The sequence below is a fragment of the Callospermophilus lateralis genome, chromosome 2, assembly GCF_048772815.1.
Source record: "Callospermophilus lateralis isolate mCalLat2 chromosome 2, mCalLat2.hap1, whole genome shotgun sequence".
NCBI classification, from domain to species: Eukaryota; Metazoa; Chordata; class Mammalia; order Rodentia; family Sciuridae; genus Callospermophilus; species Callospermophilus lateralis.
In genome coordinates this window covers 3,036,275-3,050,683 of record NC_135306.1, presented here as the reverse complement: position 1 = coordinate 3,050,683, position 14,409 = coordinate 3,036,275, and the positions used below count along the sequence as shown (strand labels likewise).

Sequence of the window (14,409 nt, the reverse complement as noted above, 5' to 3'; positions counted from 1 at the left end):
TCTGCTCCTCTGGCTGCAGTCTCAGGGCCCTGCCCGAGCCCTCATCAATGTCCCTTTCTGAGACTAGCTGCTGTTCCAAGGCTCAGAGTGCCTGTCCCTTCCTTCGTGGTCCTGGCACAAGGTGACCACGTAGTGAGTCGTTGCCATCCTGTGAGGCCATGGGGGTGGAGTGCGAGCCGTGCCTCCTGCCCTGCCCTGGTTGGGGACAGCAGCCCTGCCCTGCCCCCAGTCTGAGTGGAGCTGCTGTGCACATGCCGGCTCTGTGGCCACTGCCTCCCATGGTGGGCCTCTCAGTGCCCCAGGTCCACAGCCACCCTGACCTGCGGGCTGTCCATAGCTGGGACTCCTTCCTTCCAGGAATGGTCCCGTGGAGCAGTCCCCACCTGCTCCGACCCTCGACAGTTCTGCCTGGTCTGTGGTCCGTGCCCACACCCCTCTGCTCTGGGAGGGAGGGGTGGGGGGAGGGTTGAGACGGAGCAGAAACTGAAGGAGGTGGAGGCTGAGAAATCCCGCCATCTGGTCTTCCGGCAGAGTTGGTGCCTAGAGCCGCACGGAGGCTGCTCAGGGCCAGGCTCTGCCTCCTGTGGACGAGCCACATCTCCTGGCTGGCCTTCTTGTCTGACCTCCTGCTGGACACCCTTTATATACTGGCCTGGGCGCTCCTTCTGTCAGATGAGCCAACTGGCCCTGGGAGGGGGCTCAGCAGCCTCAGCTCGGGCAGCTGGCGTCCCCCCTGTGTGGCAGGGCCTGGGTGGTCCCATCGACCTCCTTCAAGGCTGGAGCTGGCAGCTCGTTAGGTGTCTGCTGCTGAATATGGCTCAGAGGGGCAGCCCTGACCTGAGCCGCACAGCGGGATGGAGCCAGCAGCCCTCACAGCCCCTCCCCTCCAGAGACCCCCAGGCCTGGCCCTGCTGGGACCCAACCTGAGCCTCCCCTCCTCCCGCCACCTGTTCCCCAGCCCCGTGTGCCCCTCCTGCAAAGGCCCCAATGCTTAGGACTGCTCTTCCCTTCCTGGAGGCAGCCTGCCACCCTGGGCCCCAGGAGAGCCTCCGAGGGGCTGGCCGTCCAGCACCCGGGCAGAGGCCAGTTCTCGGGGTGAGGCTTCCGAGCAGGGCCGCCTGCTGCTGGGCTTCGATGCAGAGTTGCCTGTCTCTTTCAATCCGGCGTGGCCGCCTGGGGCCTTCTCTCCTCCATGCCCCATGTACCTCTCGGGCCGTCCTGCAGCAGATGGGCAGTGAGGACTGCCGTCCAGCCTGTGTGTCAGGAGGGGAGGCCCAGGCTGAGGCACAAGCTGGGCACCTCAGGTTGGGGTGCTGCGCAAGGGCCTGGTGCCTAGTGAGTGCTGGGGCTCCCAGAGGGAGTGAGCCAGGGGGCCGTGGGCAAGCCCCTCTTGGCAGAGGGCCCCACCTCTACAAGCTGCGTCCAGGGAGCCCTGTGATGACACTCCCTCCCGGCCCCGCTGTGTCCCCCAGCCCCTCCTGGCCCACAGCCTCGAGGTGAGTCGTCAGGGCCACTTGAGCAGACCCTTTTATGTGCCCTGGGTGTTTAACTGCGCATCTCTGCTGAGCAGAGAGTCTCTGTCCAAGGGAGCCTCGTGAAGGTCCCCTCCTGCCCATGCCCTGGCTGCTGCGGCTCTGAAGGAAGGGGTCCCCTCCCGGGAGCTTCAGGGGTTCCGTCCTGCAGCAGCATAGCCCGGTGCCTTGTCTCCCTTCCCCGCTCCCCCCACTAGGGACAGGAAGCTGGCGGCCCCTCCGGGCAGAACTCCTGGAAGGCATCTGCTGGCCCCTGACCTCCACCTGGGCCTGTGTCTGAGCTAAGACAGTGTCCACCCTGGCTTCCACCTGTGTCTGGTAGAACTGGACTCCCATGTCACCTCGACCACAGTGAGGGGCTGGCCCACCCAGCTGCACCCTCCTCTGTGACCCTGCCCACTCCTGCTCAGCACCCTCCTGGAGCTGGGAGGGACACAGGTCCTGCGGGCTGTGCGAGCTTCCTGTGGCTGTGGTGACGAATCACTGCGACACAGCAGCTCACAGCAGCACAGGTTCATAGGGCTACGGCTCGTGGGCTCAGGAACCCAGAGTCAGCTGCACTGGGCTGGTCAGGGGGTCAGCAGGGCAGCACCTGGAGGCCGCCATGCTCCTTGGCCCCCGTTCAAGCCAGTGGCCTTTTGTCCCCTTTGACCTCTGCTTCCATCCTCATGGGTCCTCCTCTCAATCCGACCCACCTGCCTTCTACAAGGATTCTTGTAGTGACATTGGGCCTGTCCCCATAGTCGAGGGTCATTTCCTGTCCCCAGGACCTTGATGTAATCCCACCTGCAAAGACCCTTTTCCAGGGTCAGGACCAGGGCCTCTCTCGGGTTATTGCTGAGTCAGCCAGGGGGCAGGGCCTGGTCCAGGCTGCCTCTGTCCACGTGTTGGCCGCATGGACCTGAGCACCGTGCCCTTTCTCCCTCACAGCCCAATGACCCGGTCACCAACATCTGCCAGGCAGCTGACAAGCAGCTCTTCACGCTGGTGGAGTGGGCCAAGAGGATCCCACACTTCTCCGAGCTACCCCTGGACGACCAGGTCATCCTGCTGCGGGCAGGTGAGGGGCCAGACCTGGCCAGGGCTGGGGTGGGGGCAGCAGTGGTGCGGCGTCACTCCTGCTCTCTGGGGCTGCAGGGAGAGCCCTGGGGCCTCGCTTCCCTCCCCTCCCTCCAAAGAGGGTCGTGACGGGGTCTCAGCGGCCATCTAAGAGGCGAGGGCTGCTGGGGTCTGCCCACCAGGCCTCTCATGCTTCCCATGGCCTCCCCCACTCTGGGCCGGGGCACAGTGCTGGTGTGACATGGGGCTGCGGTCCGGCTAGCTGTGGGCGCAGACCAGGGAGGCCACCCGGGGCTGTCTCCTCCTCTGTAAACGGACATGAGGGATGTGCTGACGGAGGCCGGCCTTACTGAGTGCCCAGCAGGGAGCCCAGGTTCCTGCAGTGGCCATGGTGTTGATGACTACCCAAGTCCCCCTGAGGTCCTGCTGTCCCGGGCCTGAGTGTTCCTACCGTTCCAGCCACCTGCTGCCCCACAGAGGGTGCTGTTACCTTCCCCAACCTCAAGGGCTTTGGCCAGCTTAAGGCAGGATGGCCTTCTGTCTCAGGCCCCTGACTACACTTGCGGCCCCTGGCCCCCAGGGCTGGGTGCAGCCCCCACTTTTGTGGGTGCAGACTTCTTTAAGAATCTGGTTAGCATTCTGCCGGGCAAGGTCGGGTCACCTCCAGCTCTGCCCTCATTTTCGGGGCTTCTCCCTTCTCCCTTGGCTTCAGAGCCCGCCTGACCCAGAGGTCCTTGGAGGTAACCAGTGGCCAGGTGGGGCATCCCTCGCAGAGAGGAGTTGGTCTTTCCTCGCTGGCATGGAACACGAGGACAGCTGGGTTCTTCTTTGGGACCTGCAGATCTTTGTCAGAACGGGGTGTTGGGGACACTGGCTGCTGCTGGCTGTGGGCAAGGCTGTCTATAGGCAGCGTGCTGGCCCTTGGTGTGTCCCCCTCCATGATATCCACCTTCAGCAATGAGGAACTGGGTGCCTGTGTGGCCCTTTCCTCAGCCCAGGACCTGGGCTGCCCAAGTCCCCAGAGTGGATACACTGCTCCCCTCGGCCAGTTCCTGGGAGATCTTCATGGTGCCTCGCCTCTGGACAGGTCTCCCTGCCCAGCCTCCCGCACTGAGGCTCCTTGCTGGCCCGCCTCTGGCTGCCCCGTGAAGCTCAGACCTGGCTCTGTGCCCGCCCCAACGTGCCACTGGCTTGGGGTACTTGGTCGGTGGCTGAATCCCAGAGCCAGAGTTGGACCTCCTGGGTATGAGTGCACCCTGCTGCCCAGGAGGGTCCGACTCCGCTGCGTCACTGTGCCTGTCTGTTCCACGAGTGTCCCTTGAGGGGCTGGCGGTGTCATGCCCATCAAGCAGAGTGGTGGCACTTGGGGCCCTGCTGCACTGCCAGATGGCCCCCCAGGCCCTGTAACAGCCCCGGGGTGTGGGGCCTGCTCAGCTGGAGCCAGCAGAGTTTGAAGCCCAGGCTACCAGGGGCTGGATCTGGTCAGCCCCAGGACAAGGTCTGGCTGGCTGGGGCTGCCTGAAATCAAGGTGCAGGTTTCAGGCCGTGGTTCTGGATTCTGATGGGTCGCCACTGTCTTGAGAGCCCGTGGGGACCAGGGGAGATCCTGGCCTGCCTGTGCTCAGGGCTGACCTCATGTCCGTGTCCACTGCTTCAAGGCGAGGCTCCGTCTTCGAACAGGTGCCCACTTCCCCTGTCCAGGGGACATTGAGATTCAGTGTAGAATAGTCTTGGCTCCTGCACAGAAGCACCCGGCACTGTGCCTCTCCTGTTTGGCCAGTGGGTGGACCGAGGTGGGCAAGGGTTACACGTGGCTTCCAGGCCCTGTCCTCCCTCCCCGCTTCCTCTGGGGCCATACCCCAGGCCGTGCGTTCGGAGACCGCAATCCGCTCCAGTCTGGTCTGCAGAGGGTCCTGCTGTGCAGGCGCCTCCTCTGGTGGAGAGTGGGCTTGAGTGCGGAGGGTCTGGCTGATCCGGCAGGGGGTAGTTCGGCCATGGGGACAGTACATCACTTTGTACCTCTGGTCTGCCAGAGATTGGGGCCTCAGGCCATCTGGTCAGCGGGAACTCCCCCTAGCTGCAAGTATTGAGGTGTGAAATGGGGGTCGGGCTTGTCTCCAAGTTCCCTCAAGGGGTCCCTGAGGCAAGTGTGCAGAGCACTCATGGAGGCTGACTTGGTGGGGAGCAGGCGGGGCCTGTGGGAGCCATCTCCCAGTGCAGGTCCCCCCTGCCTTTCCCCTCTGTAAAGCAGGCCAGCGGTTGCTTCATAGGAGTGCAGTCAGCATGTGGTGGGACAGGCCACAGGATAGGTCAGCGTGAGGCCCAGAGCCTGTGACCACCCGGGTGTCTCTGGACAGTTGAGGTCATGGGTATTAAAGCTGGTAAGTCTCAGCTTAACAGGCGCCGTGAAAGTGCAGCATCTCTCCCCCACGCCCTCTTGCTGTCGTCCACTGTGTCTGTCGGTATGGAACCTGGTGCCAGGAGCGTGTTTCCCTTTAATGCTTGGCCGTTCTGTGGTGATGCACGTGGCACACCTTGGTCCCCAAGAGCTGACAGCAGCGGTCCCTGTTTGTCCCAGAGGGAGTCCTTGGGAGCTCTCCCACTTCCAGACACCAGCATCCTGCACGTGCAGAGGCAGCTCCTGCGTTTGCTGAGGGAGGCGCTGGACGCAGGGCTTCTCGGCTGTCACCTGCCCGTGTGCACACACTCAGGTGCCCAGGAGCCTCTTTTCTGCTGAGCATTCTGTGGAGTGAGGGTTCCATGGAGCCTGCTTTGGGAATGCTGGTCTGGGTTTGGAAAGGATGGTCTGTGACGTACTGCTTTGGGGTCTGCCTGGGGACTAGGGACAGGGCGGGCCAGTAGGCCTGGAGACTGCCTGACTGTGCCTCCTCCCCCCGCAGGCTGGAACGAGCTGCTCATCGCCTCCTTCTCCCACCGCTCCATTGCCGTGAAGGATGGGATCCTGCTGGCCACCGGGCTGCACGTCCACAGGAGCAGTGCCCACAGCGCAGGGGTGGGCGCCATCTTTGACAGGTGGGGTGGGCGTGGAGTCTGGCTGCCTCAGCCTCCTCAGCACCCAGCTTGGCACCACTTCTGCTTAGGAGAGTCACAGATACCAGCCGGTGCACCGAGTGGGGTGGCGGGAGGTCCTGGGTCAGTGTGGTGTCCGGGGTGGCCAATGGCCACCACTGATGTTGCTGCTCATCTGCGACCAGCTCTTCCTTTATCACCCTGTGCATTCACTGGGAGAAGGAAAGCGGACTGTCCTGTAAGGCCAGCAGGCGCTATCAGCTTGCGGTTCTGTGAATGTGCAGCTGAGCTTGGTGCGTCACAAACCGGTCCGTGATGGTGGTGCTATTGCAGCAGGGCACATCTTGTGGCCCAACCCGAGGATAAGCACACAGTGCAGTTGTCCTAGGCTGTTGCTCCTCACTCTCCAGGGGGCGTGTGGCTACACCTCTGCCTGTCCTCGGCTGCGGCTCAGTGGACACACTCAGGGGCAGTGCTGGTTGGAGGGCTGCCCTTCCATGTTGGGCGGGTTCCATTGGGTCACTCTCCTGGAAGGGTGGGCCCGTTTACACTAGCACGCCCTGCTCTGGCCAGCCCCCACCTGTGAACCCAGAGGGCCAGTGCCAGACCCTAGCAACCTGGGGGCCGGTGTGTCAGCTTCAGCTCCTGGAACAGGGGCCGGGAGGAGCAGGCCAGGGGGAGCGGGAGGGTCCGGCAGCCTGTTAGAGCCCTGGGTTTGGAGGTGAGCGAGCACTCTCCCAGCTGCAGGGAGACGTCTGGGAGAGGGCCCAGCAGGCGGAGAGGGCTTGTGCCTTACCCTGGTCTGCGCAGTGCGTAAGGCTCTGCTCCAGGACTCCGTGGGGCCTTTAGCAAGCTTACGTCAGGAGGCCACAGGAAGCCCACTTAGGCTTCATTAGAGGGGCCTGTTCCCCAGGCTCCCAAGGGGTCCCTCTGGGCCACCTCCCTCTGCCCCCAGTGTTTCTGTCCTCATCAGCTATTTCCACTTTCCGGATATGACAGTTTTGGGGACAGGGGCAGCCACTAGGCTGGAGGGTCCCCAGGTCCAGTGACTGAGGTAGGCCAGTGGGATCCAGGATCAGCTATGGCTTTCAAAGGGACCAGGAGGGTTGAGGGTAAGTCTGAACGTGCCCAAGAGCTCCAGGGAGGAGCCCACCTTGCTGAGGAGGCCGAGTGGGACAGTCTCCCCTCTGGAAATGGACAGCTGGTGACAGGATGCTGTACCTCCTCTTCCATGCCTCCTCCCTCCCATGGCTCCTTCCCCTGTGGCTCCTCCCTCCTTCATGGTTCCTCCATGGTTCCTCCTCCTATGTGGCTCCTCCCTCCCCATGGCTCCTTTCCCCCTGGCTCCTCCCTCTCTGTGGCTCCTCACCATGTGGCTCCTCCTCCCCTGTGGCTCCTCCCTCCCCGTGGTTCCCTTCCCCCTGGCTCCTCCCTCTCTGTGGCTTCTCACCATGTGGCTCCTCCTCCCCTGTGGCTCCTCCCTCTCTATGGCTCCTCACCATGTGGCTCCTCCTCCCCTGTGGCTCCTCCCTCTCTATGGCTCCTCACCATGTGGCTCCTCCTCCCCTGTGACTCCTCCTCCCCTGTGGCTCCTCCCTCCCCATGGCTCCTCACCATGTGGCTCCTCCTCCCCTGTGGCTCCGCCCTCCCTCCTGGCTCCTCACCTAGAAGGACCGCATCCTCGCATCCTCATGGAAGGTCTTCCGTGAGCTCAGGAAATACTGTGGCCAGGACTGTGCAGCTGAGCAGGGCAGGGGCAGGTGGGGCAGGGGCCCTGCCTCCCACACGCAGGTTCACAGATCACCTGGACTCTGAGGTTATGCGTCCCCTCCTTAGTGCCCTGTGTGAAATTCTACGAGCTACCTGGGAACAGGTGTCTTTCGGGGAGGCCGTGCCTGGTGTGGAGGCTTCACTTCTTCCCTCGGGCCCTGTCTGGGCAGCTGCTCACCAGCTTGGCCTGTTGCGGCTGTCCTTGCCACACCAGGCTTCCCAGAGCCCCTCAGCTGTGCCTGGGCGGGGACCCTGACAAGAGGTGTATAACTGCGACCTTGGAATCTGCCTCCTCCTGCAGGGTGCTGACGGAGCTGGTGTCCAAGATGCGGGACATGCAGATGGACAAGACCGAGCTGGGCTGCCTGCGGGCCATCGTCCTCTTTAACCCCGGTACGCCCCTCCTGGAGGCCCAAACCTGGCCTCTGGCTCCACACTGCCGAGGACAGCCTTGCTGCTGGCTGTGCCTCCTGAGGGTTGGCCCCGGGTCTCATGCACAGTTTGCCTCAGCCCGTGACTCAGGGCCTGGTGACAATGCTGGTCATCGTGGTCTCCAGCTGGGCTCTGGACTTCTGTGGGAGTGCCTTGCTGTCCTGCACTGGCACCTAGGCTCCAGCACAGGCTGGATCTGATGTGTCCTGGTCAGTGTTGACCCCCACTTAGGCCTGCTGTCCTTGGGTCAGCAGCATTCTCTAGCCTCAGGTCCAAGGCAGAAATTTCTGGGGCCGGGGCCATGGCCATGGGGTCGGCATGGAGCAGGATTGGGGCAGGCCTCGGCCAGGCCTCGTCTCCACCCTCGGGACTCCCACTGCAGAGGCCCCAAGGTAGTGTCCGTCACCCATGGGTACAGCACTGTGCTATGTGGGGCCCACTGGGGCAGCAGCAGGCTGGGCCCCTCAAAAAGCTGGGAGTAAATGGGCCATGCCCCTCATGGCCACTGCCACCAGATGGCCAGTGCCCAGCATGGCCAGTGTGCAGGATGCCCCCTCCCAGGTAAGGGTCAGAGCGGCCAGCGCAGGGTGGAGGGGAGATCTCGCTGAGGCAGCGTCCTGCCGGCTGAGTGGGAAGGGGCAGAGGGTTTCAAAGCTGCCTCTCTTTCTGGGGTGGTGGCAGACGTGGAGGGAGCAGGCTTGGTGCTGCTGTGGCGGTGTCCCCTGCACACCAGGCCTCGTGAGGACAGGCTCCTCATGGCACTCCTGGCCTTGACCCCTGCCAACCCACAAACCTGAGCCGTGCCTCTTGCCCAGCCTGGCAGAGCTGGTGCTAGTCCAACAGCATTAGCACCCGGTCAGCTGTGCCCTGTGGTTTGGTGGCCAAGATCATGCCATCTCTGCAGCCTGGGCACAGGCCCGCGGGTCCTAAACTCTGGACTCCCATCCCAGGCTCTCAGAGAAGGGCTGTGGCTGCTCCCTAGGAACAGGCTTGTGTTCAGGGAGGGGGTGTGGCTTCTGTTCACGTCAGGGGGGTTCTGACCTGGGTGCAGTGAGGCACCCATCACTTCTCTCGGTCACCGTAGCAACCGGGGAGCAGATTCCTTACTGTACAGTACAGAAACTGGGTCCCCAGAGGTCGAGGACTGACCTGTGGCCATGTAGCTTTCAAGTGGCAGAGCCAGGCCTCAAGTCCAGAGCACCCTGCTGTGAGCATCACGCTGAGCCCCCCTGCATGGGGAGCCATGGGCAGCCGTGTCCAGGAGCAGGCTGCCCACTGCTCCACCTCCGCCCATGGGCTGAGCCACGGGGTGGATTCCAGGGACAGTCCACACAGCTGCGGGGTCTGTCCTGAGGCTCTTCTCCCTGCAGACTCCAAGGGGCTCTCGAACCCGGCGGAGGTGGAGGCGCTGAGGGAGAAGGTGTACGCGTCCCTGGAGGCTTACTGCAAGCACAAGTACCCCGAGCAGCCCGGCAGGTGAGGCCACCCCCAGCAGTGGGCGTCCAACATCGCATACAGTAGGAGCTTTACAGAGGCACAGCATAGGGGGCCATGGCTGGAGCATGGGCTCAGCTCTGTCCCTGCCCAACTGAGTCCAGGAGGACTAGGGTCTTTCCTCATTTCTGAGCCCACGGTGCTGGGTGTGCAGTAGGGGAGCGGGGACTCTTGGGATTCGTGTGAGGTCCGATCCTGCCCTGCTCTCTGAAGGCACCACCTGCCTCCCGCCCAGCCTCCCGGCCTCCTAACCTGCAGACCAGGTGTCGGGTGCAGGGAGGGTGGGGCAGCCGGAGCTGCCCAGCCCCCCTGCCAGCTGGCACGCACACAGTTAGCAGCGTCCTTGCTGCCTGCTCAGCCCTCATCTGGTTTGGTTTAAGGCGAGACTTCCCAGAGGATGAGGACAGGAGGGGGTGGCAGGCGGCTTGTTTTTCCTGGCTTCCTGCCTGGACCCATCTCGCCAGCTCAGCAGAACACGGCTTGTTCTCTGGCCCTGCTCCAGACGCCAGGCCGCATTTGTGCCTTTAAAACGAGGATCCAGGGCTTCCTCCCCGGAAATAAAAACATTGTTAATAATTAATGAGCCCCCCAGCTCCTCCAGGGCTAGTGTGGAGAGGCCTGGGCAGACAGGAGCCTCCTAGGACCACCCCGGTCTGTCCCTCCTCTGTACTCTCCTCCCGGGGGTCTGCAGTGGCTGTCCCTCATGTCTCTCCTCCCAGTGCCCCTGAGACCTCTTTCCCTCTCCTCCCACGATTCCTTTCCAGGAGACTTCCCAGGGTGGGCAGGGCCTTAGCAGCCAACCCCCACCACGGCTGGTCCTCTGGCCCCACCTTAGTAGGGCTGTCCTGGGAAGGGGTGGCCCTGTGCCTGTGGGGGCGTGGTGGGAGGGGCTTGCTCCAGCACAGAGCGCTCCTGCTCCACTGGGCACTGCCTGCCAAGCCCTGGCATCACCTGGGCGCCACTCACGCCCTCCCAGCAGAGGCTCCCAGACCCCCGTTCATGCCTGTTACTCTCTCCTTAAGGTCCCGCTGTGGCCCCACTGCCTGTGGAACAGGCCCATGTTCATAAGTGCTCCATCAGGCCCACTGGGCCTGTCCCGGCCGGCCACCGTGGCGTCACCAAGGTCCTTCCTCACAGCCCTCGGCCCGAGGTCTTCTTGGAGTGCCCTGCCCCTCCTCATTCACCTGCTCTCTGACAGGTTTGCCAAGCTCCTGCTGCGCCTGCCGGCCCTGCGCTCCATCGGGCTCAAGTGCCTGGAGCACCTCTTCTTCTTCAAGCTCATCGGGGACACGCCCATCGACACCTTCCTCATGGAGATGCTGGAGGCCCCACACCAGACCACCTAGGCCTGCGCCGGCCTGTGCGCTGCCCGGTCTGGGCCCTGCCTGGACGCAGCTGCTCTGCTCGGCTCTAGCCCTGCCCCTGCCCTCCCCTGCCTGGCCTGTGTGGACCTGTGGGTGCAGTCTGTCACTGCCATCCCAAGAGATGTTTGCCACCTTGTCATCTTTACCACTGCTTGTCTCTGGCCCAGGCTGTGGCTTTTCCAGGGCAGCAGCCAGGGTGGCCGGAACTGGCAAGACCCAGGCCCCTCTGCCGGCTCTGGCAGGCCCCCTGCTGTGTTGCCTGCGGGGTGCCGTGGAGCGACTCCTGGGCCTCAGGGCCTAGAGCTGCGGGAGCGGCAGGTGCCTCGTCTGGGTTGTCGTTTGCTGTTGCTGGTTCTAGGGATGCCCTGCGCGCACCCCCTGGAGTGAGCCGTCTCCTGCTCTGAGTACCGGAGCCTGGCCAGCTTCGAGGGCCTGTCCGGGTCAGGAGGAAGGGCCGGTGGGGCAGGCCGGCATCTCATTGCAAAAGACCCCCCCGCCCCTGGGAACCAAGAGGGGTCCATGGGCTGCAGGCCGCGCTGCGCTTGCCGTGGAGGTGGATAGCCCTGTTTTCCAAAGATAATTTGCAGCTTGGCCCCGGGACGCTGAGAACACAAGCTGACCTCTGCAGGGCTTGGGCCACCTGGAGGCTGCAGGAATGAGGGCCATTGGTTTCTTCTTGTCATTGTGCGGTTCCCGCTTCTTCCCACCCTGTGTTCCCATTCAGCCAGGGTGACGGACCCTCGTCCCTGGCCCATTCCCTACCCAAGTCTTCCCTTGCAGTCTGCGAGGTGGACCGAGGCTAGTCCTCACTTCCTGGACGGCCCAGTCTCAGGCAGGTGGTGTGTCACCCTCTTAGTGGCCTTGTGGGCAGCACACAGGCTGTCCTGTCCCCATGTAGTTCTACTGGCTTCATGTGTGGATGGCGGCCACCCCGATGGCTTCTGTGAGGGACGGGAGGCTAGAGGCTGCCTGGCTCTCTCAGAGGGAGGCAGGAGGCACTGAGACCCAGAGGGACTCCTGGGGGACGAGCCACGTGGGTGGGCAGAAGCACTGTGTCCTGGAGCAGCCGACACCCTGTGGGACCCCTGTATGGATTCCTTCTCTGGATGGCTGGTTCTGTCTGGAAGATTCTGCAGGCCTTGCCAGAGCCCCCAGCACCACGTTGTCTGTGGACAACATTTGCCCAGAACCTTAACTGGGGGCTCCATCTCACGCCCACCCTGAAGGGTGGAGGGCTGCTGCTTCCTGGCTCAGTCCCGTCCAGCCAGGTCCCTCCCGCGCAGCTTGCTGGGCTCCGAGGTGTGGGCTGCTCTCAGGTTGGACTGGCCTCTTTGCACTGTAAGCCCCCTGGGCGCCAGGACTTGGATGCTCACTTCTCAGACCCCGTTGAGGTGGGGAGGTGTCACAGGGAAGGGCCTGTGTCTCCCCAACCTCTGCAGAGGTGCACTGCCCCTGGTGGAAGGAGGAGTCTGAGGTTGGTGGGGGGTGCTGGGAGGGGTCAGTTTCCAGGCCTCTGCAGGAAAGGTGTGTCGGTCCCTAACTGAGGTACTTGGGCAGAGGCTGCAGCCCAGTCTGCTGGAGGCAGAGGCCATCAAAGATTCCAGAAGCGTCCTCCCTCACCCTGCCCCTCTTCTCAGCACGGCTCGGGCACACACACAGAACTTCGCGCTTGTACCAGGGCTGGTTGCCCCTCCTCCCAGACTTTCCTGGGAAGTCTTGGCAGCCTTTGGGTCATGGTGGGACAGGCAGAGGGCGTGACGCTCTGCAGGTCCCTGTTCCCCACCCAGCACTGTGCCTTCTGCACCTGATGTGCCCAGCACTCACGCCGCCCCGCCACATGCGCTGCCCGAAGCCCTGGGTGGAGTTTCCTGGGGACTTCTCTGTTTGGGGCCCAGCTCTGTCTGTAAAGCACTGAGGTCCCCGGCCACCACCTCCCGACACCAGAACCCCAGTCCCCCTGGTCCGCGCAGCCTTGCCCGCTGTCCTGCGTCACCTTAGACTGTCCCGTGGGCTCCCCGTCCCTTCTTGTTAGTCTCACTGTCACGTTCTGTGTGTACAATGCTGTTTGTCGGCAGGGGATTTGTGGACGGGCAAGTGGACCTGGAGGGAGGCGGGGTGTCGACCAGGCCTTTAGTAGTGTTATCAATCTGGCGCAATTAAGGTGATTTTTTGTAATTATTATTATTTTGGTGGGACAATCTTTAATTTTCTAAAGATAGCACTAACAGCGGCTCATTAGCTACCGTGCCCATGCCCGCTTCGGCCTGATGGGACAACAGGGCTGCTTCCCGCTGCTGCCTCCTGGGTCCCTGGGCCTCAGGTGCCTAGGCACACTCCTCTGCTGTGTCACCTTCCTGCCTGGACATTCAGATGGCATGCCCCAGCTGGAAAGTGAGGACGGCCGGAGCCAGGTGGCCTGCCTGGGATGTGTCAGCCGTCGTCACTCTGGAAGCACATCGTCTCTGCGGGAAGTCGGCCCCACACCATCGGTTTGCCAAGTCAGCGCTCCCAGGGACTCCAGGCTGGCACCTGTGACAGTGCAGAGCCCCCTGCCCCAGGGGTTCCCAGGGGGTCCTGCTGGAGCAGGCAGCAAGCGGGTGATCAGCTGATGTCCCCATCATGGAACTGGGGTGTGTGACCTGGGCCCTGTCCACGCAGGTGTGTGGCAAGCACGTGTGTGCTGTGCAGACTGGGAAGGCCACGCACCGGGGACAGGAGGCGCGTCTCGGTGGCCAGTGTTCTGTTTGTTTTTAACTGACTCCCTGTTCTGTAAATTTGCTTCCTGTGAGCAAGTGCTGAGGACCCCGGGTGGGGTGGGGTTGAGTGAGTCCCTGCGCCCAGGGGGTGCATCTATTTTAAGATGCCCAGAGCAGCGGCTTAGCCGGTCCCAGTCTGTAGCTGCCTCAGCTGGGATGCCGCTGTGGCCTTAGCGAGGGTGACGCATCCGCAGAGATAGAGAAGGTGTCTAACGCGTCGGGAAAGGTAAAAGAATCTATTTTTGTACAAATGTAATTCTACCCCTCATGTATGTGGGTGATGTGGCCGGGTGGGACCCTTCTGTCTCTGCTTCTGGCAGTCTGGATGGATCCTGGGGACCCCGTGGGGACCTCTGTGAGACCCGCAGGTGGCTGCCATCCTGGGGGTGGAAAGGTGGGCCTGAGCCCGCAGGGTCTCCTTCCCCTTTCGAGTGGCCTGTGACACCGTGCTCTGTCCCTGGCGACCTGCCTTCCTGCGGTCTGACTGTGAAGTTCTTCCCTGCGTAACTGTTCTCTGAACATCGCGCCGCGGACGCCAGGGCTCCGCCCACGGTGGTGTTGGAATTGTGGAAAAGAAACCCATGGAGACGTAACGTGAGCGGAGAAACAAAACCTGAGTGTTTCAGATCACGCCTCCCGCCGTCCTGTCTGTTCTGCGCAGGGGCTTCCTGTGGGTCTGGGGCCACCACGTCCCCTGCCCTCCTGCCTCTACCCATCGGGGTCGGGCCTCAAGGCAGTGGGGCTTGAACTTCAGGCTCTGCCATTTCTCCGCCCTGTGTCCCCTCTGATGCTTCTGGGCACCTGATTTAGTCTGTCGTGAGGCCACTGGAGGGCGCCTCCATTGGCACCCGGGCACCATGAGTGGATGTGCCCATGTGTCGCCGCCTTCCTGGCCCCAGGCTGGCCCCACCGGCCCTACAGCCGGTTCACACAGAGGGCCTCAGCGTGAGGAAGTCAGCTCACCACCTGTCT

At 63.0% G+C, this 14,409-nt stretch overlaps 1 protein-coding gene across 2 annotated transcripts in view; it reads left to right on the top strand.

Annotated features, from left to right (window-relative positions):
• Rxra (retinoid X receptor alpha) overlaps positions 1-14,062 on the top strand; it is a 93,909-nt gene extending 79,847 nt beyond the window's left edge. For both annotated transcript variants that reach the window (XM_076845125.1, XM_076845126.1), the window contains 5 exons: positions 2,463-2,592; positions 5,492-5,624; positions 7,693-7,784; positions 9,194-9,299; positions 10,516-14,062. In XM_076845125.1, coding sequence (XP_076701240.1) covers positions 2,463-2,592; positions 5,492-5,624; positions 7,693-7,784; positions 9,194-9,299; positions 10,516-10,663 — 609 coding nt within the window. In that variant the 3' untranslated portion in view covers positions 10,664-14,062. The remainder of the gene's footprint in view (positions 1-2,462; positions 2,593-5,491; positions 5,625-7,692; positions 7,785-9,193; positions 9,300-10,515) is intronic.
• The last annotated feature ends 347 nt before the right edge of the window (positions 14,063-14,409 follow it).